The sequence below is a fragment of the Pseudorca crassidens genome, chromosome 7 (assembly GCF_039906515.1).
Source record: "Pseudorca crassidens isolate mPseCra1 chromosome 7, mPseCra1.hap1, whole genome shotgun sequence".
Taxonomy (NCBI): domain Eukaryota; kingdom Metazoa; phylum Chordata; class Mammalia; order Artiodactyla; family Delphinidae; genus Pseudorca; species Pseudorca crassidens.
Window position 1 is genome coordinate 33,446,387 of NC_090302.1, and position 20,404 is coordinate 33,466,790.

General features: G+C 48.0%; 1 protein-coding gene across 2 annotated transcripts in view; it reads left to right on the plus strand.

Annotated features, from left to right (window-relative positions):
• The window catches only part of GABBR2 (gamma-aminobutyric acid type B receptor subunit 2), a 365,637-nt gene that overhangs the window by 102,790 nt on the left and 242,443 nt on the right, over positions 1 to 20,404 (plus strand). For both annotated transcript variants that reach the window (XM_067743842.1, XM_067743844.1), the window contains exon 2: positions 8,102 to 8,239. In XM_067743842.1, coding sequence (XP_067599943.1) covers positions 8,102 to 8,239 — 138 coding nt within the window. The remainder of the gene's footprint in view (positions 1 to 8,101; positions 8,240 to 20,404) is intronic.

A 20,404-nucleotide genomic window follows, 5' to 3' on the forward strand; every position in this document is an offset into this window, starting at 1 on the left:
TCCATCAGGGGGAATTAACAAATAAACCATGGCCTGTTCACACAATGGAATACTACACAGCTATCAAAATGAATGAGCTATAGCTTTGTTCAGCAACAGAAATCTCACAAACATAATGTGAAGCCATAAAAGCAAGTTTCAGGCATGATTCCACTTATATATACATTCAAAACAAGTAAAATTAAATGATACAGTATTTAGGAAACATACATATGATAAACAAAGAAAAGCAAGGAAGGATAAACACAAAATTCAGACTAGGGGTTCTTCCTGGTGCAGGAGGGTTATGGGCAGGGTGGGCACACAGGAGCTTCAGCATAAACTGGGTGCTGGGTATACTGTATGTTCACATTACTATTTTTCATACTTTATATAAGTTATATGTATATGTGTGTATATATATATATATTCTATTCTATAAGTGAAATATTTCATAATAACAAATTCTTATTTAAAATAAAACAGTGCTCTGAAGTGACACTGCCTGAGATGGAATCCCTACCATTTATGTGACTTGGGGCAAGTTTTTTAACTTCTCTGAACCTCAGTTTCCCTTTCTGTGAGATGGAAATAATAACGGTACCTACCTTACATAACACTGTGAGGAATGAATAGAATAATTTATATGAAGTTCTTATTACCATGCTTGACACATAGTGAGTGTACAACACACGTTAGCTTGTGTTACTTTTCTGTGCAGGGCAGATGGAGGTATTTGGGGGTGCATCCAGGAAATATCTGTCCTCTGAAACCACTCCCAAGGATGCCCACGTACAAGAAGGGTGTGAAACTATATCATACGGGATGATTAGAAGAGCTAAGGGTCGTTTGGCCTGAAAGCATCTTGTGGAGGCAGGCTGGCTGAGTTTAGGTATCTGAGGGGCTCTCGTGGGGATGGAGGACTCTACGTGTTCTGTGAGGTTCTAGAGCAGGGGTGGGCGAACTACAGCCAGTGGTCCAAGTCGAACTACTGCCTGTTTTGTAAATAAAATTTTATGGGATTGCAGCCATGTTCCTTCATTTATGTATTGTCTGTAGCTGCTTTTGTGCTCCAAAGGGTTGAGAAGTTGCAACAGAGACAATGTGGCCCACGGAGCTTAAAATATTTATTGCCTGGCCCTTTACGGGAAAAGTTTGCTGACCTTTGCTCTAGAATGAGAAGTTGGAACAGGGGATGCAAAAGCAGGGTGATTTCACGACCAACATAAGAACTTTCTAAGAAGCACCAGTGGCACAGTAGCTCCCTGGTGAGGGAGTGAGACCCCTGCCACTGGAGGGATGTAAGCAGATGCTGACCACTCCTGGAACAGGATGCACAGAGGACGACTTTGTATCCGGGGCATGAGTTGGACATGTTAGCTTTTACATTCTCCTTCAATTCTGAAATTCTGTGCAGAGTAATTCCCAGTTTCAAATTGGTCGTTATTAACTCTGACATTTTCTTGGCATTTTTACATTTTAACGCTCAGCAACCTTTTCTTTGAAATTTTTCAGTCAAAAAAGTACTTTAATTCTTTAAAAATGAGATTTAAATGAAAATGAATTTTTTTTTCTTTTTTTTGTGGTACATGGGCCTCTCACTGTTGTGGCCTCTCCCGTTGTGGAGCACAGGCTCCGGACACGCAGGCTCAGCGGCCATGGCTCACAGGCCCAGCCGCTCCGCGACATGTGGGATCTTCCCGGACCGGGGCACGAACCCGTATCCCCTGCATCGGCAGGCGGACTCTGAACCACTGCGCCACCAGGGAAGCCCTGAAAATGAATTTTATTCTAGAGTTCTACTTTTTCATTAAAAAAAATTGATTTTCATGGCTTTTGGCTCTGTTCCCATTTATAGGTGCTGAATTTTAAGAGCCTGTTATGTGTCCATTATGATTTCTTTGTGACAAGTCCATCTTGGGAGGGAAGGAGAAGAAGCCTTTGGAAGTGAAACAGGGGAAGGGAGTTTGGAGGAAGTGACCATGAGCTACTGGAGATGTGAGGTCAATGAAAGGCAAGGGGGAAAAATCCTGGAGAGAAGAGGGAGGGGGAGGGCAAGAGTTAGTGAGGCCCTACTGTGTGCCAGCCCATGTCTAGGTTGCAGGACTGCAGATCAGAGGCTGTAGCTGGTCATTTAGCCTTGAACTATTGCAGGAGAATGTGAACCACGATGGAATTAGCTCCCTGTCTGCTGTTCAGGTGTGGCTGTACCCTCCAGAAGGGAGTGGGGGGAGTTCCTAGTGGGGGAGGTGGGGAAAGTAGGGGAACATGATAAAGCTTTCTTCCAGGACAGAAGAACCCCCTTATCTGGGTTCTGAGAGCAATTCATCAAAAAGCCAAATCGCTCAAAGACAACATGTCATAAATAATTTCTCAGAATTATGGTTTTGCCCAGTGACCAGCTCACTAAAAGCCATCTGACAGACACCTTAAATGGGGAATAGAAAAGCTTCAACATTTCCCTGGCTCATGAGGGGCAGGTCCGGAGCCCACAAGAAGAGGAAAGTAATAAACAAGCATTAGGGGAACATCTCCAATCGCAGCATTTAGGAAGGACTGAAATGTGAAATACAGTTGAAATTGACTTTCACTTGAGCCTCAAGAACAAATCCTTGTGAAATAGCCATGTGAAGTGTCTGCAAGGAACCCCTTGGGAAACTCAGAGAAATTCCCCAGTGGTTTGTTGAATTGGTCATCAGGCAAACTGATGTGCAGTGGATGAACTTTCAGCGAGTAGCTTGTAGTGTGTGCTCACGTGACTGGCTCATCCAGCCTTGCCTGCGGGACACCCACCTGCACTTCCCTAGGCCGGAGACAAAAGTCATACACAGGCAAGGACCTCTGGGGTCATCTCCTTTGTGGTTTTCAAACCTTATTTTGTGACTATCCATGAAATCCTCTTTTCAAATTAAGTATTATGTGGCCCCTTGAAGCTGTATATAGAACAGGTAAAGGAGAACTGCAGGTGGAAATGAAGGTGAGGGACCCAGAGCTCCTCTCACTGGACCCCAAACATCTTTGCTGGGTCATAGGGCCCTGCTGGACTGAGTGTAAAAACCTCCATGCTGGTCCAGCCACAAAAATTAAGCTTAGGTCAACTGGAGAGCCTATCTATTGGGGACACTAACCATGTCAGCTAAGAAGAGAAAGTATTAGAAATGAGGGTGAGGGACAGTAGCATCTCAAATGGGACAGGTACGTCCATGTGATTTTTACTTTGTTATTCACTGCAAACGTGCTCTCTAGGGGAGCTGGGGAAGCACCCTTCTTCTGTCCTTCTGACTTGCTTCCCGTCTTTCTCCCCTTTTCTCTTTTTCTTTCTTACTTGGTGCCCAGTGTTGTTTATCCTGCCTCAGGTCAAGAGTGCTGATCAGGAAGAGGCCTGGGCTTGCAGCACTACCCTGGGGGAGAATGGTCCTTTCTAGAATGCTGCTGACTTTTCCCTTCCCTTTGCCCGTTAAGCTGAGTTCTCTAGACTGTTGAGAAAGCTCTGAACTGGGGATCCCGAAGTCCCTCCCCTAATCCTGAAAGGACAGTGGATAAGTCCCTTCACCTCTCTAGTCATCATTGGCTGCATCTGAAAATGGGGGTGCCAGGCTGGCTGGGTTAGTAATGCTCACACCTTTGGCTCTTACACACCAGTAAAGGCTAAAGAGATGGGGCTCCAGGGGACATGGAACAGAAATGTACATAGGGTAGAAAACATTTTATTTTGCTGCGTTAGGGTATTAAAAACAAAATCCTGCTACTGTCTGCAATTTTATAACAGAAAAACGTTTCAACACCGTACAGACCACGAAGGATCTTATCTTTAAATTAAGGATAGTTCTCTAAACAGAATACATTTAACGTTAAGGAAAATCTCACTGTGTTATTCTAATTTTTCTCATTTTACTTCACCACATTACTTTTCTATTGATGCTGTAACAAATGACCACAAATTTAGTGGCTTAAACCACAACCGTGTATTGTCTCACCATTCGTGGGCCAGAAGTCCAGACCTGCATGACCGTGCCGAGCCCTCTGCTCAGGGCTTTCGAAGGCCAACATCAAGGAGTCAGCTGGGCTGGTTCTTATCTGGAGGCCCGACTATTCAGGTTGTTGGCAGAATTCAGTTTTTTGCAATTGTAGGACTGAGGTTCCCCCTTCAACTTCAAACCAACAATGGCACATCGAATACATCTCATGCTTTGAATCTCTGATTTCCCCGCTGCTGTCAGCCACAGAAACTTCCCTGCTTTTCAGGGCTTGTGTGAATACATTGGGCCACCTGGATAACACTTTAAGGTCAGCTGATCATTAACCTTAACTACATCTACAAAGTCCCATTTGCCGTGTAACATAACATATGCATGAGAGTAAGACCAAGGGGGTCATGGGAGCCAGAATTCTGCCTTCCACACGGTTTGGTGAAAACTGAGTCAGATAAACTTTTGCAGCTCAAATACCAGTGGTCAAATATGCTCAGATTTTTAAGTTGACTTATTCAGAAAGTATATATTTGTGAGAAGCCAGGGCATCATTATTAATGAAGAGTCTTACAGGGACTAGGTACTGGAGAAATGTTCGCTGAGCAAACAGGTATTAATAAGTTCATTGTTGCTAATATTATTTTAATGCAGCTTGATTATAAATCTTGTGGTACTGTATCATCATTGTCATTAGTACAGATTACAAAGCAAGCTAAAATCATTACAGGAATATATTAAAATGGAAAATGATTCAGTAAATCATGTTAGAAACAATTAAAACATGAACTACTGTGTTATATCCACTTGTGCTCCACCGAGGGTGGGAAGTGTTGCTTTCAATCAAGAAACAGGAACGGGCTTCCCTGGTGGCGCAGTGGTTGAGAGTCCGCCTGCCGATGCAGGGGACACGGGTTCGTGCCCCGGTCCGGGAAGATCCCACGTGCCGCGGAGCGGCTGGGCCCGTGAGCCATGGCCGCTGAGCCTGCGTGTCCGGAGCCTGTGCTCCGCAACGGGAGAGGCCACAGCAGTGAGAGGCCCTCGTACCACACACACACACACACACACACACAAAAGGAAACAGGAACAATTAATAGAGGGCCCCAAGAAGCAATAAGAATTTCATCTTTCTTCCCCCCCGACCTCCCTCCTTCCTTCTTTCCTCCTTCCTTTCCATCTTTCTCTCCTTCTGTCTTTCTTGGCAAGAAAATTAACTTGGCCAATTTTAAAATTAAATTAAAATTTTAAAATTGAATCATTTCCTGAATCTCTCCAGGGTACTATCCAAACTCTCTAGGCTGGCATTCAGAGCGCTCCTTAGCCTTAGCCCAGGCCACTTTGCCCTCATCCTCAGTCTTACGCACCCCTGCCCCCAGAACCCTCCCTGGTGCTTCCCCATGGTGCCTCTGCCCCAGCACTGAGCCCTGTCCATCACATGCTGAGGCCACCCGTGCCCCTATCTCACTGGGCAGTGAGCTCTCTGAGGCCAGGAACTGAATCAGACTCATGTTTCTATCCCTCTTGACGCCCACCATGGATCTCAGTCCAGAGTCTCTCAAATAGACAAGGAGAGAGCAACAAATGTTAACCCACTCCGGTCCCACATTATGGTCACTTGAGGGGAAGGGGCGGGGAGACAAAGTAAGACAAAAATAAGGAGAGACACATGGAAGTAGAAAGAGAGGGGAGAAACAGATGCAGGGAGGTCAGAGGGCCCCCTCAGGCATCCAGCAGATCCTTACTAAGGCACCTGTATAAGCTCTGAGGAAACAGCAGTAGAAACAATGACCAAAAAGCCTTGTCCTCAGAGGGCTTACATTTTAATTAAAGGACAGTCAATATGCAGACAAACAAAAATAGACAAGATGATTTCAGATAATTTTAGGAGCTATATTAGGGCATAAACTAGGGTGGCATCTTAGAGAGTGACGGGGGGTGAGGACCATTTTGGGTAGGGCAACAGTGATGAATTCCCTAAGGAGGTAACGGCTAAGCTGAGACTTGAATGATGAGGAGTGAGCCATGCTGAGAACCGGGTGAATATTATTCCCAGCAAAGAAAACAGCAAGTGCAAAGACCCAAAGGCAGGAAGGAAATTGCTTTTCCTTCAAAAAGGAGGCTGGTAAGGCTGTACTTGGTGAGCAAGGAAGAGAGTGGAGAGAAATCAGGTCAGAGTGGGAGGCAGGGCTGGATCTTGTGGCTTCCTGCATCCATTATGATAAGGATGGTGAAGAATATCATACCAAACTTGTAAATAATATAAAATCGTTATTATATAACCAGTTAGCCTAACACTTAGAGCGTTTTCTAACAGCCGTTCCTTAGGGTCATCTGACTAGGGGAATTTAAGTCATCTTACAATTCTCTAAAATTGGTAAGATGTGCTGGTTTTTAGTGATTTCTTTTTCTGTCCCCAAAGGTGATAGTTTTATTGCCGTATAGGACACTAACCAGTTTTGTATCTAACTTAGCAATCTTATTTCTTATTTTGCATTCACTATAAAAATCCCTGCTTCCCAAATTTTCTTTTGAATCGACTTTGTCATCCTGCAGATGCCCTTTATTAGTTAAATAAAAGGTTGACATGTACCCACTATTGATTTTCATGAGAATTATGTTTTTAACCTTTTGAGAATTATATTCTGATAGGAGTTTGGGTTTTAAGTGCACAGAAAGCAGCAGAGTAAAAAGGGGACTAATTTATGTTTTACAAAGGGGCCTCGGACTGCTAGGTGATGAATGGGCTTGACTGGGTCTCAGGAGGAGCAAGACGCCCAGTTCGCAGCCAGTGGCTCTGTCCAGGGGAGAGCCGGCCACACGGCTTGATGAGAGTGATGAAACTGGAGAAGAGGGAGGTGAGCCATAACTGACTCCCGATATCTGCAGACATTTGTCCTTGTTCATTTTCATAGCGGGTCACCAAGATCTGTTTTTCTTTCTCATATGCGAGCTCCTTGGCAGGGCTGTGTCCAATTTCTCTGTTTCCTCAGCATCCAGCCCTGGGCTGAACACAGAGTGGTGCTTGGCAAGTGTCTGCTGAACAGATTCTTCCCTTTAGATTCACCTCCTTCTCCTTCTCCTCCTCCTGCTTTTTTATTGTGATAAAATGTATATAACATAAAATGTGCCGCTTTATTTTTAGGTGTACAGTTCAGTGACATTAAGTACATTCTCACTGTTGTGCAGCCATCACCTCCATCCATTTCTGGAATGTTACCATCACTGAGAGTGTACCCATTGAACACTAACTCCCCATTTCCCCCTCCTCCAGCCCCTGGCAACCACTATCCTACTTTCTGTCTTTATGAATTTGACTATTCTAGGTACCTCACCCAAGTGGAATCATACATTTGTCCTTTTGTGTCTGGCTTATTTCACTTAGCATAATGTCTTCAGGTTTCATCCGTGTTATAGCATGTGTCAGAATTCCCTTCCTTTTTAAGGCAGAAAAATACTCCATTATATGTATAAACCACAGTTTGTTCAACCATTCATCTCTTGATGGATATTTGGGTTGTTTACACTTTTTGGCTACTGTGAATAATGCTGCTAATGAACATGGGTGTACAGATATCTCTTTGAGTCCCTGCTTTCAGTTCTTGGGGGTATATACCCAGAAGCGGAATTCTGGATCATATAATAATTCTGTTTAATTCTGTTTTGAGGAACTGTAGTACTGTTTTCTATTGCAGCTGCACCACTTTATGTCCCTAGCAGCAATGCACAAAGATTCCACTTTCTCCACACGCTTGCCAATACTTGTTGTTTTCTGCTTTTTTGATAATAGCCATCCTAATGGGTGTGGATTTATCTTCTTTTAAAATATAGATGACCATGATGGGAGAGGCCCAGGGTGAGGAATTTGGGGGCCCGTTCCCTAGTGTGCTCTGAAGGGAGATGGCTGGGGAGCCTAAAGTCCTAGATTTGGAGGACACTCAGAGGGAGGAGAGCTGGGAAGAGGGGTACCAAGACCACACCTCACTGAGCTCACAGCATGCGCTCAGGACTGGTTTAAAGAGAGGCCTCACGATGAGAGAACTGAAACCCAGGTTTCCCATGAGGAAGTTTTGTTTGTGTGAATCCACTGTTGGGCTCTTGTCCCTGGGGAAAGCTGTTTCTAATTTGGGCTTCTCTTTCTTTGTGTTGCTCCCCAGTGTGATAATGCAAAAGGGTTGAAAGCCTTCTACGACGCAATAAAATATGGGCCGAACCACTTGATGGTGTTTGGAGGAGTCTGTCCATCTGTTACGTCCATCATCGCAGAGTCCCTCCAAGGCTGGAATCTGGTACAGGTAAGGTCCGGGCCACCTTTGGTTGGGGAACTGTCTTTGGCCACCAGTCTTTCTCAGAAATGGTTCCTTGCCCAACATGGTTCCTAAGTTGCTCAGTTCAGACCTCCCATACTCTTTCCTGAATGATTACACAGCCTCCCACTGCCTCTACCTCCTGGCTTGATCCTCTGGCCTGTCCTGGCTGACACAGTGGGGCTCTAAAGGGTAGCCCTGACACCATCACTGTGTGTTTGAAATATTTCAGTGACTCCCTAGCCCGACTTTCAGGGCTGTCAACATCCAGCCAGTCTTCCTGTCCAGTCTCATTTCCTATCCCTGCCACTCACTCCATGCCTCTGCCCCTCTAAACAACGCACCTTTCCCCAAGTACACCCTAGACCTTCAGGCCTCAGAGACCTGCTCTCACTGTTTCTTTAACTAGATGATCCAAACCTCCCGCCCTCACTGAAATTATTTTGTCCACTAAGACTGCCTTTCTCCTTGGTTAAGCCTTTTCTGGGGCTCTTGGCTGTTATTCACTCTTTACACTGGCAAATGTTATACGCTGTTGAATGTTCCACCAGTGAATGTATGGCCTGATATAGGTGAAACTCACCAGTGCTAGCTGTTATTTAGAATGTGAGAGAGACGTGTAGAAAGATGAGACCCCACGATGAGTTGTGGCCCAGGAACATGTTTTACTTCTTTGCTTCATCCATCCATCCCTCGTCCATTCATCCATCCGTCATCCATTCATCATCCATTCATCCATCCAATAAATATAATGCAACTTACTGTGTGCCTGGAATTTGGGTAGACACTGAGGATATAGTACCGAATAGAACAGACATGGTCCCTGCCTGTTCAGAGCTTACATTCTAGGAGGGAGGCAGGCAATAAGCAAATAAACATTTAAGTAATCATACTAAGAGCAATACTTGTATAGTATGTATGTCGGGCTTACAACACACCAGACACTGTTCTGAGCACGTATTTTCATTAACTCATGTACTCCTTACAACTGTTGGTATTATGCTGTTGGTATTATCATCATCCCATTTTATAGATAAGGAGACCAAGGCACACAGAGGCTAAGTAACTTGCCCAAGGACCCTCAGCTCATAGGTAAGAGCCAGGATTTAAACTCAAAGGCAGTTTGGCCCTTGAGATAAGATTGCGGTAAGGAAATGGCTAGGGTAGAGGTAAACAGTGTGATGGGATAAACAGTGGCCGCCTCGAGGCAGTCAGGAAAGGCCTCTTAGAGGAGGTGACAATTGAACTCAGACCTGAAGGGTGAGAAGGAGTTGGTTGGATGCAGAGTATTCCATGTCAGGATGGAATAGCAAATGCAGACAGCCTGTGATGGGAACAAACTTGGCTTGTTCAGGGAATGGAAAAGAGGGCAGTGGGGCTGGAGCATGGTGGGTGGGGAGTCAGGGTGGTGAGAATGAGAATGAAGGGGTGGGCAGGAGCCAGACCACAGGGGGATCTGGTTTCATTCTGCTCACATTGACTGACGTACTTTCTGAGTCCAGCCCTGCGTATATGGGGCGCTGGGGGTAAAGCCTCAAGCTCGTGCCCCAGAGGGGAGGTGGGAGGCAGCCATAGCAGAGCTGTGATAAGGGAAGAGTGGGGTCCCAGGGGAGAGCCACCCACCCACTCAGCCCTGGGTTCAGGAAGGCTTCTCAGGGGAGGTGATGGGGAGCTGGCTGCAAAGGAGGAGAGGGCGTTGGACAGCTGGAGACGTGGAGGAGAGCGCTGCTGGCAGAGGAAACTGGGCATGCGAAAGCAGGAGGTGGGAAGGAGTGTGGGCTTGGAGAGCAGTGAGTCACTCTCCGTGGCCGGAGCAGGCCATGCTGAGGGTGGGCGGATGCAACAGTGGATGAGGCCAGAAAAGCAGCTCAGCGTGTTTTGGTGCAAACCTAACCACGTAGCTGGAAACCAGCACGGTTCAATGTGCCGGGGGAGCCTGGCTTCCAACCCTGCGGTGCCCACAAACAGCCGTGAGACCTTGGTGGAGTCATGCACCTTCTCTGCCCTTGAGCTTTCTGTCCTGAGTACTGAGGAGCACGCCAGACTCCTGCTGGTCAGGGCCAGGCACTGCCTCTCTGAGCCTCAGCCTCCCATCTGTAAAAGCAAGGTAATAAGAGGACTGACCTCATAGGGCTGCTGTGTGGGCTAAATTATTAAACAGGGATTAGAACTGTGCCCTGGCATGTCCTAAGCACTAAGTGTTTCTTGTTTTATTGTTGTTGACACCCCTGCCCCGTCTCCTGCTATTCCCTGAGTTGAATGCCCCAACTACTTAGCATTCCTTGTCTTTCCTGAAACACTGTTCCCACCACTTGAAACATCCCCTTCTCTCCATGACCTGTATGTCAAGTCCTACCCGTTCTCAGAGACCCAGCTTAAATGCTGCCTCTTCCAGGAAGCCTTTTCTTATTGCACTATCTAAAGTAGCCCTCTAGAAATTCTTTCTCTCACTTCCCCCTGTTTACTTCTAGCAGAGCATGTACACAGCCCACCCCCGCAAGCCTGTCTGCCTTTCCCCCTCTTACGGCTTTGCAGATGTGGGGATGTATTTAGTTGAGCTATGGATTCCTTGAGAACAGAAACGAGGCCTGAGTTACTCCTGTTTTTCCTGGTGCCTAACACTTCACAGACCTTATTAGATGTTGAATGGTCAGAGGGAGGGAGGGAGGGAGGGAAGGGTCTGCACATGGATATTTTGCCCAGACGTGAGAGAGCAAGCTCCCTGTAAAATCCCCACCCAGAGGAATCCAGGGAGCTTCCTGACCTTCTCTGAGACTCACTTAGAACTGTCTGCCCCTCAGAATTCTCTAGGAGCTGTAGGAGCAAGCACAGTGTTGCAAACTCCTGGCTTGGCAGCTAAAGCTCCCCAGCCTCAGCATGCAAAAGAGGGCCCCCAGCCTAGAGGAGCTGACAAGACAGAAACTTGGGTTATGAGAGGTGGGGTGTATTATTTATTGCTGTGTAACAAATCACCTTAAAATCTAGTGGCTTAAAACAACAATAATCACTTATTATTCCATTACTTCTGTGGGTCAGGAATTCAGACCCACAGAATGGCTTGCAACTGCTCCAAGATGTTTGAGGTCCAGCTGGCAGATTTGGAGGCTGGGGGCCGGCATCATCTGAAGGCTTGCTTGGGGCTGGAGGGTCTGCTCCCAGCATGGTCCCCTCACATGGCTGGCAAATTGGGGCTTCCCCGTGGGGGCCTCTCCATAATGCTGCTAGAGGGTCCTCATGGCATGGCAGCTGGCTTCCCCCAAAACGAGTCATCTAGGAGACCAAAGTAGAGACTGCAGAAGTTTTTAGGATCTAGCTTCAGAGTTTGCATATCATTATTTCTGCCATATTCTATTGATCACAAATTTAGCTCTTATTTATGAGGGAGAGGACTATACAAGCTATAGCAGGAGGCGAAGATCACTAGGGACCATCTTGGAGGCTGGCTTCCACAGGAAGGAGGAATTCTGGGAGGAAAGCAAGAGTCAGGTTGCCCAGCAAGGGAGGCTAGATGCTGAGTCCCTTCTCTGTTTTGCTGAACTCCTGCTCATCCTTCAAAACCCTGGATAGGTACTGCTTCCTCTGTGATGCCTTTCCTGATCTCTTTCCTTCTGTGCCTCCTATCCCTAAGTGAATTAATTGTTCCCTCCTCAACAATGCCTTCTCAGTGGGGGGTCATCTCCCTCAAGGGGGTGAAAATTCATTCTTGTGGGAAGAGGGCAAAAAGTCTCACTCTTTTTATGTATAATGCACAGGTACACATATGGTGCATAAACGGATATATAGTATATCTGTGGTATTACAATTTCATGAGTGGGGTGGGATTAGGAAAAAAAGCTTAAAGGTTTCCTAGGAGAGTGATAGTGAAAACAAGATTGAGGAACGTGCGTGGTTCTACGTCACTTCTATATTGCATATGGTGTTCCGTTATTAAATGAATTACATTCTGTGGAGAATAGTTTATTCTGTATCTGGGTGTTCCCTACTAGACTGTAAGCTTCTTGGGGGCAGGGACTCTTGTTTTCTTCACCCCTTAGTTGCCAGCACCTCGCACAGGGCCTAGTACCCCAGTAGGTCCTCACTGAGTGCTAAACTGAACTAAGTGCAGGGGGTAGACTGGGAACCTGAAACCCTCCATGGCAGAGTTTCTCACAATGTGGACTTGACCATGGGGAGGCCGAGGACTTGGGAGAAAAATGCAGATCCTCAGCCTCCACCTCAGCAGAATCCCTATGCGTTGCTGACAGGCTCTTGTGGGTGATTCTCGTGCTTAGTCCACCACTGCCCTAGGCATCTGCTACCAGACACCTGGGCAGATCCAGGGCTCTGGCTGTGCACAGATGAGGGACACTGAGGGGCTACGAACTGGACGGTGCCCAGCAGTTTGGAGAGTTCTGGGGACCTGCATCACAGGGTGAGCCAAGGAGAACAGACTTCTCCCAGCCTGAGAAGTCAAGCAGGGGGATGTAGGAACAAAGATGTGGGTCCTGATGGAGAGTGGCCCTGGAAGATTTCTCCCTCCCCCCACTCTCGGGGAACACAGCCCCATTTGCTGACACAGGACCAGATTCCGGGGACCTCCCGCCCGTTCCCCACCTCCTGGAGGCTGAGCTTGTTTGAAGAGATGGTAGAGGACTGGGGTGAGTGGGTCTGCTGTCGCCCAAGGGATTTGATCAATCCCTTAACTTATTCAAAACTGGGCTCCGAAACAGAGTTTCACAAATGGGAAAATGCATGTAATTTGTGTAATTGAAAAGGAGCACCGACTGCCTTTTGGGGGAACAATGCTTTCTGGACAGAGACAGCCTGGGATGCGTAATCAGTTGTTTCTGTTTCCTGGTACTACAAAAATAGGGATTTGCGCCACAAAGGGGTGAAAATTTACCCTGGTGCTAAAATCAGTTAAATTTAACTTTTGCTTTTTGCTGGGCTTCTTGATTCATGGTTGCTGTGTTGAGAGGCTAATATTGTTTAAGTCGTGATGTGAGTCACTGGGAGCGTCAGCTCCTCCAGCTAGACGCGAGGACCTTCATGGAGTCCAGGGCGTGCAGTGCAGGTTCTGTCCCTGTCCTCCTGGTCAGACCCCGCCCAGGGTCGGGGCTTAGCTCTGGGCCTCACACTGGGAGAGACACACCAGGGCATAGCGTGGGAGGCATCTGCGGAGAGTCAGGTTCTGGCTGTTGGAGAGCTGAGCATGTTCAGACTGGAGAACATGCAGGGCGCTGGGTAGGAGGGAGAAATCTTAGCCTCCAGACCTGCATGGCTCTTTGAGAGATTTTGCTGGGTCTCTGAGATGTAGGTGGGGAGATGCAGGAGCAAGGCTGAAGTTAGAGGGGAGCAGGATCCTCCACTCCCTGCAAGCAAGCCTTTGCTGCTGGAGGCATCCGGCGTGGAGCAGGCTGCCTGGCTGTGAAGTAGTGAGGTCCCCTTGCCGGAGGTTCCCCGAACATTCTAGTCTCATCCAGTCCCACTGTTGCTGAGATTTAATCCATAGAGTAGGCATACATCAGGTTGCTGGCTCTCACACTATATGGTGAGAGTCATTTATGGGGGCCAAGGATGTGCTTGTGTTAATGCAGATTCCCGAGCTCCATTCTGAGCAGGTCCAGATTAAGGGATTCATCAAATCCTTAAAGGACTGTGGACCCCACTTCTCACCCCCGCTGCCATTTCAGTACCAGCAGTTCAGGTGATGTGGATGCAGTTGGTTCCTGGGAACTTGCTTGGGCCAGGTGATCTCTAAGTCCTGCTCATCTCCCAGACATCAGGACTCTGACAAGTGCTGCTGGTCCACAGAATTTCAATTTACACAGCCCCTGTGGGAAAGGGGACATGGAGGAGACAGCAGGGGATGCTGCTGGGGCAAACACCCCTGGGACAAAGCCCACAGCCTGTGGTGTGGCCAAAGGTGCCCCTTCATCTTGCTCCTCTCTTTGCCACCCACCTGCTCCTTTATATGCCACCATCCACTTACAGGCTGTTCCCTCTGCCCGTGGTCTCTCCACCTGGCAGGGTGCAGTTTGGCTGCCCCTTCCTCTGTGGAGCTTCCCGTTCCTTCCCCTGTGCTCCTTTACCTGCAGAGCCCTCGCATGGTGTTTGCTGCCCTGTGTCTGCGCCCACCCGGCCTTGAGCCGCCCTAGGGCAGGGTCTGGTGCAGTCCTGACTTAGATGCTGAGGGGTACCTGGGCATGTTTGCTGACAGAGGGCTGGATGCCCGCCTTCGAGGCCTCAGGCTCATCCCTAACGATGAGGGCAGATCATCAGAGCCTGCCAGACCTAGAGGAACCCAAGGGCTTTCCAACTGCAGCCCCTTGGTAAAAGGACATAAAGGGCACCTGAAATGATCTCTGGCATGGCCTCAGCTCCCATCTCCCATCTCTGGCCCTGATGCTTTTGAACTAATATGCTTCCTTTGGAAATGTTTTCAGACTCCCTCAGAATCCTTTCCTCGGAGATCTGAAGGGGGCTTGCTTCTGACCCTGCCTTGCACATTTTTGGAGAAGTTCTACAAAGCTCCCACCAACATAGTCTGTCCTTCTGAAAGCACGGAGCCTGGGGAGCAGCAGGATTTGGCGCTGGGTGGGGAAGATGGAGGCAGGGTAGCTTGAACAAGAGATGGAGGCAAAGCCAGCAAAGGTACAAGAGATGTGGCCAGCGGGAGTTCATACCCTAAGAGCGGGACAAAACTCCTTCCTTCTTGGGAGTGAGATGATAGTTGTCTCAGCTTGCAGAGAGAAATAGCCTTGCTGATGAAAGTAAAGTCAGATTCCTGAAGGGATAAAGGGCTGCTCGCAGGAAGTTGCAAACACTATTTCATCAAGAACCGTATCCCGCAGAGCCTGTCCTTTAAAAAGGCACCTGCAGCAGATTATTAAATTGTAGATGCACTTCTCCTGGCACCATCCCAAGCCTCCCCTCGGCAGCCCACCCTGCCTCCTGGCCTGCCTTGGCACTCCCTCGAGGACTTTCCTGGGCAGGAACATTTCAGTTTGTGTGATGGGGTTGTCTCCTTGGCCAAGCTCATGTGAGGGAGTGGAAGTGAGGAGGGCATGTGGACAGGAGAACCTTGACTCTGTGTAACTGTTGGCACATCTAGGACGTGATTTCTGAAAAAGCTAAGTCTCTGTGTAACTGTTGGCACATTTAGGGCTTGATTTCTGAAAAAACTAAGTCATGCTTGGTTTTGACATTTAAAAAACCAAATCTGTGAAAACCCTCAAATCAAGCCCTTTGCTATTTACTGAGTTCCAACATAGCTCTAAACTATCGGTCGATGCCATTTCCTTTATAGGAACAGAAATTTTGTCATCTGACTTGATTTTCTCATGTGATTATCTTATTAAAACTGTAGGTTGCCTGAGAAATCAAACGATTGTTTCTTACTTAGCTGTGGTTTGTGGAATTTGAGGTAGATTCATAGAAAGACATAAGATCTTAGCAATCATTGGGTCCAGTCTCCCTGTTGCACAGACTGGGAAGCAGAGGCCCAAAGTGGGTAGGATCTTACCCAAGTTCTCACAGTAACAGCAAAGCTGGGTCCCATGGCTCACTCTCCAGTGCTTTGTAATTACACCATGGTCTTATTTTATCTTTCTCAGCCTCACTTTTCTCTTACGTAAAATGGGAATAGCAAATTAGCCTAATATGTTTTGTGCAGTTGTGAGAATCAGTGAAGGCTTTTCATCTTTTAGGTGAAAGCACCTTTATAGACTACAAAACAGTAGCTGCTGGTAACAATGTTATGATGTAATAATGTTACAATGACAAGGACTCCTCCCCAGGAGCAGACCTCCAATTATAGCCCCTGTTTTGCATCAACAGCAAAGGTTATTTACTCTGGCACTGCAGACCCTGAAACTTAAGGCGTCGGGGCAAGGTAGGGGTTCTTCAGCAAGACACTCAAGGTGCACATAATGTCTGCTTCTCAGCCCCCAAGAGTCAAAACCCAGCAGGCCAGAACTCCACCACTGCCCAGCCCATGTGGCTGCCGCACCCTTGCCGTGGAGTGACGGAGCCTGTGGACCTGATCGAAAACCACTCAGGAGCCCACAGTGTGATTAGCCACAGGTGGAAACTTCGCTGCCGCCGCTGCTGCTGTGCTACTCTCTAAGAAAGAGAATGGAGGCCAATAATCCAGGGCGGGTTGGAGCCATTTCTTGGCGCTGGTCTCTTGAGGGGCCATTTAGCACATTAATAATCTATGAGGTGCTTCCACCTTCTGGATTCATTAAAAAAAAAAAAAAAAAAGGTGGGGGAGGAAAAAGAGAAGAAATATTAAAGGCATGCGTTATGGGCCAAGTAGAGGGGGAGGGAGAGACCCTGAGGACTGGAGACTATGGATAGGCCTTCCTGGCCGTGGCATTGGATGCCAGTAAAGTGAGGTTCTGGGAGCAGGTGGAATGTCATACATGAAGGGAGGGAAGGTTGCTAGCTGTTGGTTTGCATACAAATGGGTGGGAGGAAGCATGAGCCCCCAACAGGGCTCCAGCACAATGCATTGATCTTCTGTGGGGAAAGGGAAGTGTTCTGTTCTCATTCATTCATGCTCATATTTATTTATTCATTCCTTTATTCAACAAGTGCAGTGCCTGCTGTGTACTCTCCCAGACCAGTGCAAATTCCACTGCCCAGCGCTGCCACCCCAGGACAGGTGGATATGGCAGAAGAGCAGTTGGGCATAGTAGCCAGAACTGAGGCCTAAAATCTAGAAGCTCTGGGTAATTGTCCCTCCTATGTCTGTCACTGACAGCAGCCTTGGGCAAATCGGCAAGCCTCCTGGAGCCTCACTGAACTCATCTCTGAAATGGGCTAACTAAATCTGCCCTTCTTCTGGGGCCATTGAGAGTATCAGATAGGACAGGGAAGGTGGAACAGGTGGTGGCCCTTTTTAGACTGGTGCTTCTTACAGATTAAGGATCATATTACCATTACTGATGCTTTTGGCATCTGAGATGCCAGCCAGGCCCTGGGCAGGGAACTCCTTGAAAAATTATGTCTCCATTTGCCTCTAGATTCAAAGTTTTGTGGATGAAATGAACTATCACAGACCGCGAAGGTGATTCAGAACAGTAAAATTAAAACAAAGAACCTGCAGGAGAGGCCAAATAAGCCCAAGGCATCTGTGAGAGGTGCGCATGCTCTTTTCTGGTTGAGTTTTCACAGAAGCAGAGGAAAAAAGGGCACAATGCTACCAAGTGCTTGGCGGTTCCCGGTCTATTCCTGCCAAGGACCCAATCTGTATCTTTCCTGTCCATCTGGTAAAAGATTCAATTCAAGGTTCTGTCCCCCATTTTTAATTCAAGACCATGGTATCTAAAGTAATATCAGTTCCCAGTGTGCAACTCCAATGGCCCCATTGTTGATGAGTCTTTCACTGCCTGGAAGTATGCTGGGTATAAATAATTCATTCTAAATAAATAAATTACTCGCACTGCTTACGGTACGGCTGATGCTGCTAGGAAGCAGCACAACCACAGATTATGTTGAGTCAAGTCTGGAATTACAAGTTGAATCTGGAAAGAACTGGAAAGGGAATCAGAAAAGTAAGTCCCTCTAGGAGGACAAATGTGTATAATGGGTATAATACCAACCTAATGGGGTAGTAATAATAAATGTGGAGCAGGAAACGTGGACAGGAAAGGCTCATGCAAATGGGGACGAGCTGGTCACCTCCGCCAGGCCCTGTCCTATTTCTAGCAGCCTGGTCTCTGAGTCCTTTTTTAGTGCTGCAGGTGATTCTGATTCACAGCAGTGGGTGAGAACCCCTGCCTTAACTTAGAGTGACGGGCCACCCTCAGGTGGAGACTGGATGGCTCCTGGTGGGGATGCTCAGCGGGGATTCAGGCACCAGGTGAGGGGGTTGGACTAGGCAATGTTTCTCAAGTGTTTCTGATGGTAGGACTCATCAGGTGAGGCAGAGTGGGGGCAGGGTACTGGTTTACTGGTTAAAAATCAGATTTCCAGCTTCCCTGATCAGCATCTCCAGGGAAGAAGCCTGGGAAGGTGATTTTAAACAAATGCCTTGGCTAGTTCTTATCATCAAGGAAATACTGGTCTAGAGATTCTCTGAAGCAGTGTGGTCCACTGACCAGCAGCAGCACCTGGGAGTGTGTTAGAAATGCAGACTCCCAGGCCCCACCCCAGCCCTACTCACCCTGACTCTGAATTTTAACAAGATCCTAGGTGTTTCTTGCCAATCGAAGGTACCTGTCACCCAGGATTACCTGGAGTTTCTGAAGGACAGCCAGGTGTGTCAGCTGAGTGGGAAAGGGTTTGGAGGCTAAGTGTTCAGACTTCAGTTGGCTTAGGGGAGAGATCTACTGATTCAGCCCCAGGATCCACTTTTGGAATGTCAGAGTGAAAATGCAGGTGCAGTCAGTGTTCTCAACACCTCTGGACGTCCCTGCAGTCAGCATCATGGACCACAGGGGCTCTTGTCAAACTGTGGCGCTTGAGCCTCAGTGTGACAGGCTGACCTGGGAGTCTCTTTCAGCCAGAAAGGCCCCCAATCCCATAGTGGCCAGGAGTGCAGAGGGAACTTGTGGCTCCAAATAAGGAACAAAGGAAAAGGCACTGGGTCAACATGAGAACACCTGGCTTCCCATCCTGGCCCTGCCATCTTCTGCTGGGTAGCCTTACACAGACCACTTGCCCTTACTGGAGCCTGAACATCATCTTCTGTAATTGTCTGCTTTCCTCCCAGGACTGTGGTAACACTGGCGTGAGGCAGGGCCCGGGGTGCTTGGTGGCTGCTGGGCAGGTGCTCTGAGACAAAAGTACAGGGTTTGTGTCATGGTATGACATTGACTGCCCCATCCTCGTCCTGTTTGATAAAGTGGTCTTGTGCCTATTTGTACAGACGAGGAAACGGAGGCCCAGAGGGGCTAACATGCTTGGTCAACTTGTAATACTGATGATACCGCTGTTTTCCTTGGGCTTGTGGTCAGATGGGCGGGGGTTCCCAAACAGGCTCTGGCACTTGTTAGCTGATGGCCTTGGGCAGATTACGCTCCTACTCTCAGCCTTTCATTTGTGACGTGGCAGTGGCATGGTACTGACCCTAGCTGGTTGTGAGATGACCTGAGATGATGCCCACAGTTCCCCGCCCCATGCTCACACTCCTTCAAGGACCAGGGCACCCATGTGGCCTCCTGATCTACCTCCTGGGATCCGGGGCCAGCTCCCTGAGGCTAGCTGTGTAGCCTCTGTACATCCCTCCCTGGGCCTCCCATTGTAAAGGGAGAGGGTTGGGCCAGCTGATGGGCCAGATAACCTTGATAACCTCACGTCCCGATTCCCTGTATCCCCTGTGGCTCAAAGCCATCAGCACCTGCCTTCACCCTGTTAGCTTCCCTCTTGGGCCCTGCATGCGATTCCCTCCCCTAGGGGCTCACGGGTTGGGGCCTGGTTCCCTTTCCATTCCTAAGCCACTTACCACTTAGGCATGCAGTCTCCCCAAGAGCTCTCCAGACAGAGAACCCTCCATTCTAAAGTGAAGGAAGTGACCCCAGAGAGGTGACGCATCCTGCATAATGTCATTCCACGAGTGGCGGCAGAGCTGTGACACCAGCATTCTGTTCAGTCCCCCTCCAGTCCATTCCCCGCGTGCTAAGTGATAGAACCTGCTCTCTGCAGCTCTCTTTTTTGCCTATGCTGTGCCCACTGCCTGATGCCATTTCTGTTACCCCTCTGCGCCTGGCGGAGTCCTTTGCATTTCTGATACTTAGTTCAAGTGCCACCTCTTTGAAGCCTCCCTAATCTTCCACAGCCCTGCTCCCCAGCTGCAGGAGGTCCCTGCCCCCTCCCTTTGCCTTTTCTTCACTTATTTCATCTCTGCCCTTTCTTCAGTATATTGCAGTTTTCTGATGAGATTTCAGTGTTACCCACCACACTGTGAACTCCTTCAGGACAGTCTTTGCCAGTCTGAGCCTTGGCTGTACCCCAAGGGCCTTGCACAGAACCTGACACTGAGTAGGTGCTCAAAAAGCATGAATGAACACATCTGGGTGGCACGTTACAAAACCAATTTGTAGTACTACTGGCCTACATTTCAGTGGCCTTGGCCATGGGGCAGGCATGATTCTAAACACTGTGCATAAATGAACTCATTTCCTCTACACACCAACCTTATGAGCTGGACACTACTCTCCTCATTTC